The sequence below is a fragment of the Vipera ursinii genome (assembly GCF_947247035.1).
Source record: "Vipera ursinii genome assembly, chromosome: 2".
NCBI lineage: Eukaryota > Metazoa > Chordata > Lepidosauria > Squamata > Viperidae > Vipera > Vipera ursinii.
In genome coordinates, this window is record NC_139513.1 from 137,777,048 (window position 1) to 137,794,620 (window position 17,573).

General features: G+C 44.1%; 2 protein-coding genes and 1 long non-coding RNA gene across 10 annotated transcripts in view; 1 reads left to right on the plus strand and 2 right to left on the minus strand.

The window, feature by feature from the left end:
- The window catches only part of RBMS2 (RNA binding motif single stranded interacting protein 2), a 76,455-nt gene extending 74,915 nt beyond the window's left edge, over nucleotides 1-1,540 (plus strand). For all 3 annotated transcript variants that reach the window (XM_083353965.1, XM_083353966.1, XM_083353967.1), the window contains exon 14: nucleotides 1,317-1,540. The gene's annotated coding sequence lies outside the window, so the exon portion shown is untranslated. The remainder of the gene's footprint in view (nucleotides 1-1,316) is intronic.
- LOC310635235 lies at nucleotides 1,367-10,455 on the minus strand. The gene is made up of 2 exons (XR_014491368.1): nucleotides 6,286-10,455; nucleotides 1,367-3,928 (listed from the first exon to the last, which is right to left on the minus strand). It is a non-coding gene; the product is annotated as an uncharacterized lncRNA (long non-coding RNA).
- A 2,807-nt stretch (nucleotides 10,456-13,262) lies between these two features.
- BAZ2A (bromodomain adjacent to zinc finger domain 2A) overlaps nucleotides 13,263-17,573 on the minus strand; it is a 74,185-nt gene continuing 69,874 nt past the window's right edge. For 5 of the 6 annotated variants that reach the window (XM_083352412.1, XM_083352414.1, XM_083352413.1 and 2 more), the window contains one exon: nucleotides 13,263-17,332. In XM_083352412.1, the coding sequence (XP_083208538.1) occupies nucleotides 17,164-17,332 (169 nt within the window). In that variant the 3' untranslated portion in view covers nucleotides 13,263-17,163. The remainder of the gene's footprint in view (nucleotides 17,333-17,573) is intronic. The other variant, XM_083352415.1, reaches the window with a different exon arrangement.

Genomic DNA, 17,573 nt, shown 5'->3' on the forward strand with positions numbered 1-17,573 from the left:
CAAAACCCGTCCCATGTGATTTAAGTAACTGTAGGAAACCGGTTTGTGGACTTGTGCTTAAGCAGGGTTTAATTTCTAAAAAGAAGAAAAGAGAGTTGGCAACCGCAAGGCTTGTAGTGGAGCCCTGTGCATCTTCCTGCTGCTTAATTCAAAAGAGGAATAAAAAAGGGTTTTGAGATGCTTTTAAGGACAGACAGGAGGCCGAACTACTCTGTTACTCCTAAATAAGGAAAAAGGAAGCCAAGAGGCTAGACGTCAGTCTCCACATCATGTTCCACAGAGCATTTCTGCAATGAGCTGGACATTGTTCAAGTGTGTGGCCTTTGTCCCCAGAATTTTATAGCAGTAGCCGTGCTGACTGGGGCATTCTGGGAGTTGAAGTCTTCACATCTCGAGGTCGCCTAGGCTGGTGGAGGCTGTCCTAACCTCCTGAGTTCTGAGAATGAAGAAGGATCAAACGTCTCACTGACCTCGGATGCAGAATCTACTTCTTGTCCCAGGAACGGGCCCAGTTTCTGCGTTGGCTTCAGTTTTTTCTATCAGGACCCTCAGATACGGACCTTGGGCACAACCACAAACTGAATGAGCAGAGAGCAGAATGTCAATGAGACTAATAAGGATTCTTCCCTTTGCCTAGCCTGGCAATGTGTGACCAAGCGATCTCTTCATCAGGGGCTTGAAGGGTGTGTGACCTTCAGAAGGGACAAGTGAAGATCCCCTGCTGAACCTTTTGCATGTTCAATGAGACCTACATTATCTATTGATCTTCAAGGTGTCAAGAAACACACTTGTTTGTTCTCCCAAGCAGGCTAATATGACTCTTCGCTTGGAATTCTGAGACCAGCTCTCAGAATGACCTTTTTTGAAGGAGCTCCTGGTGTGACATCCACATTTCCCACAGCGAACACTTGAAAGAGGCCCATGTTCTGTGTCTCAGAGCGGCGTCTCCTTCGTTCGCTGCAGGAAACGCAGGGCAAGGCTTCCTGCAGCAACTCTTCAGTGTGGAGTTGCCCTAACTAATTCAGACCTAACCCTTCAGCCCAAAGGCCTTCTCCCACATAGGCAAGCAGCTGAAGGTTGAGGCCAAGTGGCTGAGAAGCTTGCGTGTGCTCAGATCGATTCTTCAAATGCTTCCTAGCACATTGGTCACCAGGGCGGTTGCCAAAGGTTGTGAGGGTGGGGAGAGGCTGAAGGTGGAAGGCTTGGGACTGAGACAGTTTCTCTTCTTGCTTACTACTTTGTGTGCCACACACACTACCTCCACGGAGGTCTTTGTTGTCTGCTTTCGTAATTCCCTCCATTTTTCATCCCTTTAGTGCCACCGAGCAGCTCAACTCTGAGCAATCACTTCGAGGGAGACAACGTGTTCTTTTTTTTTTGTTGTTGTTGTTGTTAAAATTTTGTGCTGCGTTTAGAAGATGTTGGAACCATTTTTTGTTTTTGTTTCTTTTTTCTTCTTTTTCTTTTTGGCAAAGAAAAAGGTTGTTTTGTTTTTTTTTAAAAAAAGGAAATAACCGCAATAGACTTTTGTCACCGAGGAACCAAAGGAGGTTAGAATGGGGGTACAAAAAAAGAAAATACCCTCAACCCTTAGATGTACAGATGGACTAAGGACTATTTTAATACGAGAACATTTGTGTGTGTATGTGTGCGCGTGTGCGTGCGTGTGTGCGTGCGTGTTTATTTTCTTGATAACAGCAAAGTCAAACGCTTTGGATGCCCCAGAATTCCCCAGAGAAGAAAATGAATTTTTTCCCCCTTCTTTTGGAAGCTGGTTTGGTACCTCTGGGAGGAAGGTTTTTTTGCTCCTTTGAATTCATTTCGTTTTCTTTGGTCATGTAAAAGATTTTTTAAAGGACAAATATGCAAAAGTGTTTGAATATTTTTTTTGTTGTTGTTTTATAAGGAAAAAAAAATGAAAAGCCCCACCTCGCAGCTGTAGGATAAAAATCAGTGAGGAGTTCTTTTTTTTTTCTTCTTCTTCTTCTTCCTTGGGGTGGGAGTGGGGAGGGAATTTTGCTTTGAAAGGATTATTTTATTATTTCAAGAGGGTATTTTTTTTCTAAAAAAGACAAATTTACAAAAAAATAAAAAAGAGGAAATTTACAAAAAAAAATTCAGAAAAAAGGAAATCTTAAAAAAAAAAGTTGAACTTTGGCGGCAGCAAGAGGGGTTCGCTTAATGCTTGTCAAGTTGGAATGAAATGATGCGGCTGGAGGCATCCGATGAACTTAATCTTTTTTTTTTTTGGCATAAATTTTGCCTCAGCTGAGAGAGAGAGAAAAACAGAGTTTGCGCCAGACCTCAATTTTCTGCCCTCTGTCCAATTGGACTGTTTTTTGCTGGATGTTTTGGACTCTGATTTGAGCTTCTGTGCAGACCTGTCTTTGCTTCCATGGGGAGGCCTCCCCCCCCCTCGCCTGCCCCGTCTTGCCCTGGACCAGGGGAACAATAAACGGACTAAGGAATCTGCCGCCAGTGATGCGTCATCACCTCTGGACTCTCGGACGTTGAATGGACACGTTGCCAGCAGCAGTGCTTCGCCCCGTCCCCATCCCCAGGATACACAAACACACACACACACACACACACACACACACACACACACACACACAGTGCCTTCTGCTGCCTGCGGTCCGGACTGTGCTGCCGTAAGCCCCCCCCTTCCGCCCCCCAGTTCCTGCATGCCTGCCAAGCCCAGGTCCACAGGGCGTCCGTTCTCTCGACCAACTCAGCTGGGAAAAGGTGCTTCTCCTTCCGACTGGTGGGGACTGCAGGAAGCCCGTCCCAATTGCTGTGAACCGAGCAACCAAGGAGCATCGAGCACCTTGCAGGGGATGTTCCAGCTCCCCGCTCCCCCCCTCCAGAGATCCTAGTTACTATGCACGTTATCCCTTCCTCCCCCAGCCCTTGATTGCTGGCTGCCCCCTGAGATTTGCAATAGGAGGAGACTATGTGCAATAATTCAGCCTTTCCTACCTTGTGTTTCCCTGCAGGGCCTCCCGAAGTGCTTTAGACACCTCTGCATGTACCCTTCCCCTCTCCCCCCAACCAGATGGTGCTAAAAGTCATCCTCTACTTCCACCATAAAGTCACCCCCAGCCCAGCTGGCATGTAGCTGACCCTTCCATCCTCTCGCCCAACCACCGTTGCTTCCCCCCACCTCTTCATGGGCTGTGATCACCTTGCCCCCTTTTCTCTCCTCCCCCCTCCTCCCTGCTGGCCCCTTCCTTTGAAGAAATGGCTCTTATGCAGCTGACAATCAGGAAGGAGCAATGGCGGAGGCCATACGGGTGTCACGTGAGTCTAGGAACGCAAGAGTGCGTGTGCATGTGTCCCTATCTGTCTTGGTTTGTGTGTGTACCATCCATGTCTTTGAGGGAAGGGAGAAAGAGCTGTGGTAGGGTGGCATTGGAGGAGGTGGCATTAATATATCGGTGTCATTGGATTTGTGCACTGCTCAGGATCCTTTTGTTGTCTTGACCACTTTTCAACCATGGTCCTGACCCAGCAAGAGCAGGCTGACTTCCTATTGGAGGTTTGGGGAGGGTTCAGTTCACCCCATCCTCATAATCCTTCAGCCAGGCTAGTTTAGATACCTTCCTGCATTGCTCATGAGAAGGGACGACCCACAGACAGGAGACACAACTGTAATGCCCCCCAGGAAAGAGGCAAGACCGACAGCGCAGGAGCCCAGGGGATCCAAAGGCTGGCTACATTCGGTGCCCCTTTTTCTGCCCTGGCCAGACCCTCTTGGTTGGCATAACCACCACCCCCATACACCTCCCCCTAGTGCTGAGAGAAACTGAAGTGCCTTTTTTGGGGCATGCAAGCTTGCCTTCATCTTTATGTTATGTGACCTTCGATGGGCCTCATCCATAGCCCAATGGAGTTTTGCAGAGTCAGGTCCCAAAGTGGGTTGGGATGGCTAGAGAAACAAAAAAACCCAAAAATTAACAGTAAGTTGAGATTCTGGCTCCAACTGTCCCTACTTGGGAGGCAAAGGCAGAGGAGCCCACAGTCCCTGCAGGACTAATAAAGGAACTTCCCAGATAGATTGGGGTTTATACCCACCCACCCTTCTCTGTCTTACGTGCCTGCAGTGCTCACATGCCAAACTACAGGGAAACTTTGAAACACCTCACATCCGCACCCAGAACAAATGCAAGCTATAAAAGGATTCTACTTGAGGAATTGATTCCAGTTGTGCTCCAAATATGGGCTGCAACCTCAGACTACATCGGGGTACACCTGGTCCTTAAAAGGCCACTCTCCTGCCTTCCCCCACCCCCTTTTTTTGAGCAGCTTTTAGAAAGGATATAGCAGAGAAACTCATTACCTTGAATTTTCTTTTTTTAACCCCCCCCCCCCAGGACCTCTTCTTAAAAAAATCCATGTGGGTTAAAGCATAGCTTCACATCTGGAAGACACCAGGTTGAGGCAAGGCATCCTTTGAAATTTTCTTGGGACGCTTTCTTAGAGTGAGTGAGTGAGTGAGATCTGTAGAAATCTTGTTTTGATAGGATTCATGCTGCCAATTTTTTTGTTACATTAGGATTTATAGCTGCTTTTTCAAATCCCCCACAAGATCTTACTAAAACAACTAACCGTGGGTGGTTAGTGAAACCCGTGTTTTTTTAAAAAAGATAAAATGAAGGGGATATTGTCTACAGGGGTCTCCTCATCGTTTAGTTTGATTCCTACAAATGGTTGAGTTTACAATTAAGATTCTCCAGGTTTGTGTTAATAGACTTAAGTTCAATCACCTCCAAGCACCCCTGCCCACAGCTATTTTAGATTGGAGTGGGAAATATGCTAGATATTTAGGCATTTGATGATGGCAACTAAGAATCTCGATAGGATTAAATTAAAATTTAGTCTGTACTTGTAGAGCCTTTAGAGTGAGGCCATTTTAAAATGTAGCAGTAATCACAAAATAAAATTAAAAAGTCCCTAGTCCTAAACTCTTACCCAGAAACCTGTTAGAAAATAAACACCAAGGATTCGCTTAACTGTGTTATGTTGCCTTTAGTGTAAATTCAAAGCAGGTAATGAAAACATGAGTTAGCTTTCCAGCCTTTCAAGTGTAATAATTAAAATCAGGGTTACCGTTTCCTTAAATAGTAGGAACATATTAAAATTAATTAAATTATATATAAAAAGATCATTAAGATAATTGATTAATAAGTAAATAAAATTAGCAAATCAGGACTTTAAAACAGGCCTTTAGACTTGGTTTGTCATTGTTTTCAAGTTGTGAAACACAGCAGCCCTCCGAAGGCACCTCTCCCAAAGCTCTATACTGCAGTCTAAGGGAAATTTTCTTTGAACCCAAGCTAATTTGGGAGATCAAAGGAGTTTAGTTAATTAGCTATCAAGTTTATTTTGCCCCGTGTATGAAATGAGAAGTATCCTAGCTTTCTAAATTTTGTTTCTTACCACCAGCACTTGGGGGTGGGGGGAGCAAAGAAATTCAGGATTACAACTCGGTAAAATTCAATTATGATTAAGAGAGCAGTCCTCACCAAGAAGAAGATTCCCATAAATTCAGGAAACTGACTTTTAAGCAAATGTGTATTTTGTAGCCGTAGTGAAACCTTAAACTGCCTCCAATATTTCTGACCCTCTAGTGCAAGGGTGGGGAACCTTGGCTCTTTTATGACTTGTGGACTTCAACTCCCAGAATTCCTGAGCCAGCATAAGCATCCCAGCAGTTCAATGAGGGTCAGATTAGCATTGTGCTAGAGCAGGAGTGGGGAACCTTGGCTCTTTTATGACTTGTGGACTTCAACTCCCAGAATTCCTGAGCCATGGCCAAGTCATAAAAGAGCCAAGGTTCCCCACTCCTGCTCTAGCGCAATGCTAATCTGACCCTCATTGAACTGCTGGGATGCTTATCTGAGCACAGAAATAAATGTCTGCACTGAAAGCCCCCAATGGCTCTGTAAAAATCAAGTGCCAGATCAAGTACTGCTTTGGAACAGAGAGTTCCTTCTTTCAGCCTGCCTGGATTGCTTTCCTGAGCTCTGCATTTGGTATTCGGCTGCCATTAGATACCTAGCCTATCCTAAGCAAGTTCCCACCCAGAAAGAACATGTTGGCTGTCCCTTTGACAGCATTTGTCCCAGGCATATGATCCGTTTATTTTTATTTTTTTTAAAAAATCCCACAGCCCTCTACCTTATGATGATGCTTAATGGATCCATAAATGTCTGTGGCAAAAAGCATGTTTTCTGGCAAGGGGGGCAGTACACTTGTGGTCCCGTCTGCGTGTATCCTGCTCACCTAATCTTGAACCCGTAAGACAGAATCGGAGCACGCCCACTTGTCCAAACTGCAGTATTCATTTCTAAATGAAGATGAAAGCCCACTTTCCTCTTTTTTTCTTCTGATCTCTGAAAGCTGTTTCTTCTTTTTAAGCGTTGCTGGGTCTTTCTCTTGTAGAACCAGGGATTAGGCTGGCTCACCGTTGGTCATCTGGAATGTGGAATAGGAGGTAGCATTTGGCAGAGCCAAAGTCCAAGCTATAGGATGGGGGGAAATGTAGGGAGCAGTGTTTCAAAGCCAGTTCTGAGGATGAAGAGGGTGCTGGACTGTGAATAGAAACGGACTCGGCGTGGTCTACCAAATGCGACTCCCTAGGAATCTTAAGTGATCGCACAGCATATTAGAAACAAAAGCAGACCTGAATCTACAGTACAATTGGCACCCGGGAATTGCCACCCAAAGGCATTGAGGCTTTTGGGACAATGGTAAAAGAGAGGTTGAGATAGAGTAGCAGTGGCCAGTGTGTGGTGTGCATGCCAAGAGACAGATTGCTGAGAGTTTGGAAAAGAGGACAGCTGTAGATTAAAAAAAAACGTTTTGGAGGAAGTCTGCTATGGCTAAGATTGAAGAAGATCAAAGCTAGAGATGGATGGATGCAAGACTGAATGTAAGCTGACAGAAGAGAAATACACGTGCAGACATGTATTCTTCCCCACACATTTTGCCCTAGCAAAGATTCCTTTTAAGCCTCAGCTCTGTTCTCATTCCTCTTCCTGGACCACTGCCTCACAACCCTTTCATCCACGCTAGACACTAGGTTTGTGTAGCACTCTGGGTCTAGTTCCAAGCAGGTCCTTTGGAATGCAAGAGTGCACAGACATAGCATCTCTCTGCAACTCTTTAAAGCAGCCGGATTTTTATCTAGGAACCCAGGCCAGCTGAAGAGGACAAGTGTGTTATCCCAGGCAAAGATGCAGGGGGTTAAAAGAGTTGAGGGCAGGTGCTATTTGCACACTCAAGATGCTCCTGTGCAATCTTACTAGATATGTGCTTTGGGGCAGTAACATTGTATTATTTTGTTTATCCCATCTTATCCACACGGAACGTACGCAGAGTGGGTGATGAGAAATGCTAGGCTCTTCTTTCAACCTCGGTAGGCTGCAGAGGGCACCTTGGATGGCAGCCTTTCTGCTCCAGCCCCATCTCATGGTGTCCGCTGAAAGCTTACAGGAAGGTTCCAGTTTCCTGGCAGACTGCAAGTCAAGTCCCCAGCTACAACCCACCTGCGGGCTGGGAAGATCACTGTTACAATGCTTTACTACACATAAAACCATCCCTTGCTTCATGATATGGAAGCCTGCATGCTTCGTGCAGGGACCAAACACAAGCAGCTGGGACCTTTGGAGCCCGCACCTCTGAGCTGCTGGTATTTTTTTTTTTATCTTGTGCCTTGATTTCCCCTGTTCCATTCTGACAGCGGGGGAAACCAGTCCCTGCACTTTATAAATGCCCAGTCCTAGTTCAGCCTTTCTCCGTGTCGGTTTTCAAAGCAAGGATGCTGTAGTCTTGTCCTTCATTTCTACCTGGCTGCTGCTCCTTATTCCGGCTCCCGCTAACCCAGCCTTTACCCATCTTTCCACCCGCCACACTGGAGGAGAATGCAGCAGGCTGCCTCCCAAGGCTAATAAGGCGAGCGTCTCACATCTTATGTCCCTTTCCAATGCGGATACTTTAGAAAGCGAGCACCATCACCCCAAATTCTTTAGCTGTATCATGCTGGCATTGAAACCTGAACTCCTTGGAAGTTGGGGGTGTATGGGGGTTGGGGTTGGGTGGAGAGAGAGAGAGAGAGAGAGGAACCCGGTTCAGAACTTCCCTTCATTTTTATGCTCATCAATTCCAGTTTTTGTCATTCTTAGCTACACATCTACCTCACATGCACTCGCAGTTCATTTGTATACCCAGAACCGGCAAACTGCACCTTCTCCAAGGGATACGTTCCCCACCTCATCCTTAAGAGATAAAAAACCTTTAGGCTCCTCTGCTTTTGGGAAGGGGGGGGGAAAGAGAGAAGAAAAATGTTGGTTTGAATGAAAAATGACCCCTACGTTGCTGCTAATTAATACAGTTTATGTTCAATGTACTCGTTTTTGCTTTGCTTTTCTAATTTTCCTTGTAAAATGTTATTAGTTTATTTAAAATGGAGCAGAAATGGTTTTATCTAGAGAAGCATTTTGGTGGCTCTGTTGTGAGTCCCCAACTGGGCAATAGTTGACAAGACCACGAAGTTGCTTCCCTCTTTCTCCCTCTCCTTTTTTTTGCCACAGTTCTCGAGTTTTCCTAGGGCTTCACTGCTTGCACTGGAGATCAAGGGAGGTTCCAGAATGAGAGCGGGCACCATCACTTTTGTTTTATAACAGAGAATGGTGGTTAATGCTTTCTGGCAAAAGCAAGACATTATCCAATTTCGGAAGTATCAAAGCGTAGAAGAGGCTACCATCCTCCTGAGAGTTTTACAGTAGCTAAGGACAGTCTTCACGAGGCTTTGGTTTCAACAACAGAATCATTGCCCTAAGACACACCACACTTTCTAAACCACCAATACCTGTTTCTCCTGTAGAAACCACTGACAGGTAGTATGCAGACAACAAAAAACAGCCAGACCCTGTTAACAAAATTAGCGGAAAGACTACTTTTGAGTGAGGACTTTTCATCATCTGTAAAAATTGTATAAGGTGATGTATGAATAATATAGCTTTGGGGATGAAAAGAGGGGGTGGTGGTGTAGAGATATATTTAGTGCTACTATACTGTTAAATTTTTCCAAAGATCAAACTCTGGTTCATTGTAAAGAAGACATTATGTGGATCCTTCGTTTGGCCCAGGATGGCTGATCTAGAGCCCACCAAAAAGAATTACGGGCTTGATACAAACTTGCTCCCAGTAAGAGCTGTATAATGGTAGCCCATGTACCCTGGGAAGCCCTGTCCCCAAGGAATGTCAGCTCTTCACCCCCCTCCCCCCAAAGCAAGCATGCAAGACAGCACGCTCGGCAGAGAGGATGGGCTTCAGCCATTCCAAATCGACTTGTAAGTTAACCAGAAGTTGTACCCGGCCAATTATATTCCAAGACTCTCGGTGCTATGTTTTCCTGCTTCCATTTTTGCCGCACACTTGGGTTTTCTAGAGATGGCCCCAACAGAACAGTGAGCAGCTGTCTCTGGGATGGGTCAAAGGTTGGTTGGGCAGAAGAGGCGATGTTTTTTTTTTTCTTCTTCCAAACTTACCATGCGGGTGATAATTTGAAACTGTGTGACTTAGAAAAAAGAAAAAAAAAGTAATGAAATCAGAACAGCCCCCTCCCACTTTTTGACTATTGCTGTGGAATAAATGTGTACGGTTGCGGACTATTTAGTGTTCTTCCATAGTCTTCCCATCCCTAGCAGGAAGGGCCTGTGCGGATGAGCTTAAACTAGGATCTCTGATTCAATGCAACAAGGTTCAGCCTAACTTGTCTTGAACAAATCTCTAGCTTGTCTGCACTTTCCTCTGGAGCAATATGCCCTTAACCTGGGGGTTGTGATGGTTGCACTGATGCCTTGTCCTCTAGCAAATTGCCCTTAAACAAATAGCAATAGGCATCCACCCTACGCAACGTCCTTCTCATGCTGGATCATGGCTATAACAAGCTACAGGCTATTTCATGTGCTTCAGTGTATTTGTACTTTTTCACGACTTGGGAACAAGTTAGCTAAATGTTTGCTTTAAGAAAAAAAAAACACGTCATGGATGTAAAAATGTATTTTGTTAAAACACATTTGGCAGTCAACCCAACTGAGGATGGAACCTCGTTTGCCTTTATCCCATTTCTTACTCAAGACCTTCAGAACTCCCATTTTGAAGGTACTGGAATTCTTAAAGGCTTCCATTCGCCACAAACCAGAGGAAAGTTCCTGCCCATCTCTCCATTCATTGTACTGACTAGTTTTATTTATATACTTAGGGACTATTTGTACAGGTTTTTTTAATTGAGAAGTTTCTATTGTTTTGTATCCTCCATGCTACATACCGCCAGGCCTGTTTCTCTCTCTCTCTCTTTCTCTCTCTCTCTCTCAACCCTGTACAATTGCCCCCTCTGTGGAGCTCTGACTGGTCTCATTTTGAACAAATTTTTGTTTTGAAATAAAAGATGGAAAAAAAAAGTGCTATGCCTCGATTGTTTCAGGTTTCACTTTTAAGAGGGAACATGCACCTGATGATCATCATGCACGTTTTAGTGGGATTTGGGCCATTTGTTAATATGAGAGCAATTATTCAAGATTTAATAGGGATTATTGGTTAATAACAGCTTCAGGTTATATTCGAGAAAACCCTTTTGCTCACTGCTGTTCTTCCATCAGCCGTGGAGTTACAGGAATAAGTGGTTAATTCTCCAGGTTGAAAACTGGGACATTGTCAAGTTCTAGACCCGCCTTTGGCACAAAACCAGCTGGGTGACATGAGCCAGTCACTGTCTCAGTCCTGGAAAGGAGGCACTGACAAGCCACTTCCGAAAAACCTTGCCAAGACGACCACAGGGGCTTTGTCCGGACAGTTGCTAGGAGTCAACACTGACTCAAAAGCATGCACAAACATACATTGGGTTCACAAGGAAGATTTACTTTTATGTGGCCAAGGAAAAAGGCACTGCTCCTAGGCTGGGTGATTCAAGACTTGGGCAAAAGGATGCAGGCTACTGAATCCCTTGTTCTTTAAGCCACGGGGGTGGGGGGAAGGGGGGGGGAGCTAGCGAAAGCCACCCAGAGCAGCAGGAGATCCTGAAGCAAAGAGCCCAAAGCCAGAAGCTCTCAGACGTGAGGAACACTCTGCCCCACTAACAGCCTGTGAATTAAAATTGGGTACCATCTTAAAGCCAATGATTCCTGTTTACTCGTGACATATCATTGCTACACGCTAGACTATTGCACTGTGTGTGAGAAATTTCCAGCAACCAAAGCTTTATTAATCTACTCTTTATATAACTCGGCTGTGAAAACGTTTCAAATTGCTTAGTGTGTGAAGAAGGTGGATAAGAAAACCTAATCATAGGAACATAGGTGCTCAAATTGTTCACTTATCCTTTCAGGCCAAATGGAAGTACTTTGCCCCAAGCAAATTACAGACGTGATAGTAGTAGTAACCACCACTTTTAAAGGGAAAGAACAGCTATATTTTTGGAGCTCTTTTAGCAGCTATCATCTCTCTATTTAAAGCCAGCAGGCCATTAAGTATTTGCTGTGGGAAGAAGATCTTTTCTTTGCTGGCAATTCTCCAAAGGTTTCCTGTATAAGCCATTAATTGGAAATAAAATGGTAAGACGAGGAGGCTGGGTTGCTCTGGAAGGGCTTTTCCTGTAGGACAAAATTAAGCCACTAACAATTTGTGGTGAAAATACCTTTCTCGGAGTAGAATCACCCATTGTTAAATCTGATTACTTTGTAATTGTTTGGGTGATTCAGCTTTTCTTGCCTGGAAAAGTCAGCTAGCCTGTTCTGCAGGCAAAGGAAAATGGACCACAAAAATGGAACATTTTTTTGACAAAAGAGAAATTTCCTCTTGGGTTGGCAGAAGTCAGATAGCAACCTGAGGTGTCATGGAGTAGCCTTTCTCCCATACGCAGGGCAAGATTTCCAGGTTTGGATTTGTTGGATTGGAACCAGGGGACTGGGAGTTATAGTCCTGCCTTAAGCACAAAGCCAGCTAAGTGATTTGGGGCCAATCCCTCCCCCTCTCAGCCCTGGGAAGGAGGCAGGGGCAAGCCGCTTCCAAAACTATTTATTCTAGCAGTCTCCGGTCAGGGGTTGACTCAATGGACCGTAATAATGACAACTTTTTTTTCAAAAATCAAAAAATCCCAAACAATGTGCTTATACCCAGAAAACTAATCCACCATGTGGGAAACAGTTGTGAGGGGGAGAAAAGGCAATATTTGACCATTTTGTTTTGATAAAAAATAAAAATGTTTTTAAACATACACTGTCCATGAAGTGGAATCCTTCTCGGCATGAAAGGGCAAAAACAATGCCAAAGGTAGTGCCACTAACCCCTTAGAAGGTCAGGTTCCAGTCCTGAACCGTTCCAATCACTTTAGATCCCACTATCACACTGTTATACACAGCATTACGTGTGACTCGCTTGGTACAGATTCTGCACAATAAAGGGAGATTTAATGGGATGTTTAAACAGCCATTCATCTACCTGGAACCTTTTCTTGTGGGAGCGGTAACGTGCGAGAACACGTCTACTAACACAGCCTGAGATTTTGCAACCGTAGCGAGCAAGCCAGCGTGAGCTGTGTGCAGACATGGCAATTCAGAGGATTTAGCTTTTGCCAATCTTAAAACTGCAGGTTTTATTTTGGGGGTGGGGAGGGGACTAATTTTTAGCACCTCCAATTGGCCATGTAAAATCTAAAGGATGAAGACAAAGTCTGATGAAACTGGAGAATCTAGAATAGGACTGGGTTTAAGTGCCTATAGAGAAAATCATTTGTCTCTGAATTAAGTTACTCACCTCTTCCTCCAAATCTTTTAAAGCAGTTGTAGTATACTGTAGTGAACAGTGCCAACTGGTCCCCAAGCATTCAAAATGAGCAACATTTGCTATTTACGCACTTTTGTTCCAGGCAACTACGTTATCGTGAGATGAAGGCTACAGTTCCGATACCAGTTCTGTAGTTCATACTACAGTTTTGATATCATTGAGAACAGGTGGAGAACTGCGGGCCCTGTGGCTGCCTCTGGCCAGACTACTGAAATTCAAGCCCAGAAAAGTAGAAAATGAGAATTGTGATTCTTTACCCGTTCCTAGCAGGGAATGCAAAAGAAATGTGCCTTAAAGACTAATCGGTGCATCGCGTAAGAGCAGAGGAGGGGAGGATCAAGGGGATGCACACACACACACCCAAGCAGGGATGATCCAGAGCTCCTATGAGAAAAGACAACATCCTCAGGCAGTTTCTTCTCTATCAAACATGGGTTGTTTTTGTTTATTCTTTGAAACTTGACAAGCACTCTAACATCTGTACTTGTGGAAACATCACAAGGAAACAAACAAGAATTCTAGACTTTTTTTCTTCCTTTTAAACCTTATTAAAAATGAGGTTGGTCCTAAAAATATAGAAAGAAATCAATTTAAATTCACAAAAAACTGTACATTATCAAAAATTCACTAAAACAAACACATTTGGTTATTTCATATAAAAAAGTTTGATTTCCCCCCTCCCCCTTCCTGCTGTTCAGAACATCTCACAGGATGATGGGTTAGTTGGCTCCTTTCCGATACCAAATTAAGATGAAAGGGGAAGAAAAAGCCAGTGGTGAATGATAAGGCCAATTCTAGTTGCAATTCTTAAATTAAATTCCAAAATCCACATAACTTTCAATAAACAAGTTTTTTTTTAATAAACTGATTGAAATGACCATATCCCTTAATGAAGATCAAGATTAGGTCAAACCTGGATTCATTCTTTTAAGATGTGTGAGGCTTTGAATCTAGAAATCCAATGTTTCTATAACAAAAAAGAAACCCCAAAACCAAAACCATGAAACTCTAAATTAAGAACCAAAAATTAACATCTCCAACTCTAGTTCTTCATGACTGATGAAAAAGAAAAACCCTAAATGATCTAGAAGGAAAAAAAAACTACTAAAAACCCACCAAAAGAAGTTTTGTTACAGCACGTTTAGATAAAATATAAATATTTATGCATAATATAAAGTCAGTTTCAAATAGACTTCAACTCTACCTCTTTATTTTAAAAGCCAAAAAACAAAAAAAAATCCCCAAATTTAAAATAAAATAAAGATTGAGGTTATTTGATATAAAAAGGCTACGTTTTGTTGAAAACAATTGGGAAGGAAAGTGAGGTTGGGGGTGGAGGAAGCACAGTAAGGGGGGTTTCCGTCTCCAGGTTATATCACCTGCGGTTACATCTTACTTACATCAGTGCTCTTGCAATTGGATTGGTTGACGCGGATTGAGAAAACACCCACACACGTGCACGCACCATGCACGCGCACGCACGCATGCATGCACACACACACACACACACACACCCTTACGTCACTCCGATCTAGCAGAGGTGGATATTGGGGAGAAAGCCATCTCCTACTAGGACCCTGCCAGCCAAGTATCTGCCCCAAGCGATACCCGTAATTATAATGGTTTGAGGAGCCAGGCTGGATATGAAAGCAGCGAGGGAGGGAAGGATCCAGGGGGTGGCTTTCTACGCCTCTGATCCACCGAGAGAGATGGAAGAAAAATGGAAGAACCAAGCTTGTTTCCTCTGAACAGACGTCTAGACCTTCTGGAGGGTGCATGGGAATAGGGCTTGCTCAGTCCCCTGCTTCTGGGAGCAGAAACTGGCCAAGGGCCGAACAGCAGAGGCCCCTCGTTGTAGTGTGCCTGGGCGATGGGATTCTCCCAGTCGTGCAGCTCCTGAACCCAGCCCAGGCCAGTGAACGGGTTTCTCTGGCAACTCTCACATTCTCAGCAATGGTGGGAAATGGGATCTCCTGGGTCATGTTGGAATACAGGTTGCAAACAAGCCTTAGCCTATCATCAAGGAATGACAGAGAGAGAGAGAGAGGTTACACTGGGACTGAAAAGAACTGGCCAATTTATCTTATCTTTTGTTCAATAAAACCGTCGCGGGGACGGTTTTTCCTTTTTCTTTTAAAGGACCAACCAGCCAACTGGTGAATGCACTGGCGTGCGTGTGTGTAGTATACACACACATATACATAGACAGGGACGTATGGAGATGGAGCCTTTGTTGTGACCACAATCTACTTCTTGCTTCAATAAGAGATAAACAAGGGAGGGAATGACTTAAGAGGAGATTGGCTTCAACCAATATTTCAATCTGGCAAGTCTCTAGCACCAGACACTCAAATGCACAGGACCAAATGACAAACTGGTAAAAATGATGTGCGGGAAAACTATTATGGTTGGACTAAATCAAAATTTTGCTTCCTCCTCTCAAAACCTTCAAAACTACGTCCAAATATAAAGTAGATTAAAATATTCACACGTGGTATGTGTATAAATTAAATACTACATAGAAAATGTAGACCAGAAAGAAAAAGAAACATGTATAAACAGATCTGGATCTTTAAACAAGTCAGCTTTGTAGATATTACACAAAGATGTCCAGCTGAGCACTGCTCTATTTCCAATTTCTGTGCTTCCTGGGTAGACGTAGGAAGCAATAAATGGTAGCCCACCTCAGAAAGATTTCGACTTTGCCTTCACTTGCCTTGACATCCAAAGCTGCATTCAGGCTAAGTCTCAGCTCTGATAATCAAAGGAGGCTGCATTTTAGATTACATATATTAAAATATGGTCAGGAAATAGAAACCTAACATAGAAGAAAACAGTAACAATCCTCTATCATCTTGTTGAGGTCCAAATAGCTACTGAAGAACGAAAGGATTGTATTCCTTCCATTACAATGGAGACAATCTCACAACTTTCTCATAAGGGAAGCAACCTTACAATAAGATTATGGTAGTCACGTGCCAAGGCAAGAAACAAACAGTCCTGCCACACATACACAGAGATGGCAGATCAAGCTTTGTAGACGGAAGTTATCCCTGAGGAATAACACTGGGGCAGAGTTAGATGGGGAGAGCTGTGGACATTCAAATAAGGCTGAGTCCCCATTATACGATCTTCAGAAGAACTGGCATCAAGCACCCAAAAGCCAGTTCCTCTAAAGGTACCGACTGGAGGAGCCCAGTCTTGCAAGCTTGCATACTTTGGTCCCTCATAGGAAATGAACTGTATGATCATTAGACAGAGGAACCTCCTCCCAAAATACTAGGGTAATTCCACTGATTACCCCTGTGGAGAGATCTGGAAGGGGAAAGAGTGTAAAGATTAGTCCGAGTCAATCATCGTTTGCACAGCTAGAGAAAAATACAATCTGGGTGATACTGACTGCTTAGTGGATAACTGATGGGGGTCATTTCCACTTTGTTGCATTATTTCCTTAGAAATAAAATTTGGAATAACTCAGTAACTCTGAGCAACGGGGGGTTAAATGTGATAGCTGATGGCAATTAATCCGCTTGCGGAATACCCCACCCACCCTTAACTTTTCATACAGAGGCTCGTATTTGGATACCTCTCCGGCGAAGGGGGCCATCTTGTCTGACTAGAAGGACGAAGCGCTTTCAAAGGGAGTGCGCACCCTGCACCCGCACGGGCAGAGCCCCTCGACCTCCTATCCCAATGCACGTACCAACTCTAAACTCTACTCGCGGGTTTAGAAAAGGAAATCGGTCTAGAAAGAAAGTCGGCCACAGAAATGAAAGCTTTTCCGAAAGGGGGGAAGCGGGGGTGAGGCAGAAGAGAAGCAGCATGTTTTAGTTTCGTCAAGGTTGTCATTCCCAGAGGCAGGAGTGATCTTCTTTTTATACATTTCAATGAGAATCTAAGAAGGAGGAAAACTTAACGTCCACATTACTGGCCATTAATGTATGGTACTGACACTGCACAGAAAAAAAAAAGTGTTCTTACACATTCACTAAGAACTATTGCTATTATTAAATAGCCCCAGCTAAGGTGGGGGATGTGGGTGGTTGTTGTTGTTGTTGTTTTTCCATTTTGAAAAAAGGAGAAAGATATATATTTTATTTGGCTTATACAGTCAAAGTTTGTGTTGCTTGGAGTGAAGAGAATCAAGGCGTGATGTTAAATGCCAATCCAAGTCCAGTCATTGTGAGGGGGGGGGGGAATTAAATCAGCAGGTAGCAAGTTGAGCTCCAGAAGAGACAAGTGTGCAGCCCAGGGTAAAAGGGGGAGGCACTTTCCCCCCTTCGGCTCCTTCCACTTCTGCCCGTTCTGCCAGCTTCATGGGTTTGTCTCGTCTTTTCCCTGATAAAATTCCTCCCACCGGCTCTCAAAAAAATGGCGCATAGCCAGCCCCGCCTTGCCCACCTCCGACTCATCTTCGTTAAAGGTCCGGCAGTTGTCAAACACCAGGAAAGCATCAGCAGCAAACTCCTCACAACTGCTGTATCTGTGGATCACAAAAAGCAGGGGTGAAGGTAAAAGTATGGCACCGAGACACACGGGTCAATTATTGAGCATTTCCTTTTTTCCCCCCCAATAGCTTCATTCTCCTCTTTTCATTTCTCCTCACAACCCTCTGCCAATTGTTGGCATGTCTTTCTGAATTTAATACAGGCCCATATATAATGACATTTAGCAGCTCCTCAAAACCATCCCGGTCTGATATGCCTCTCTTCAAATAAGCATTA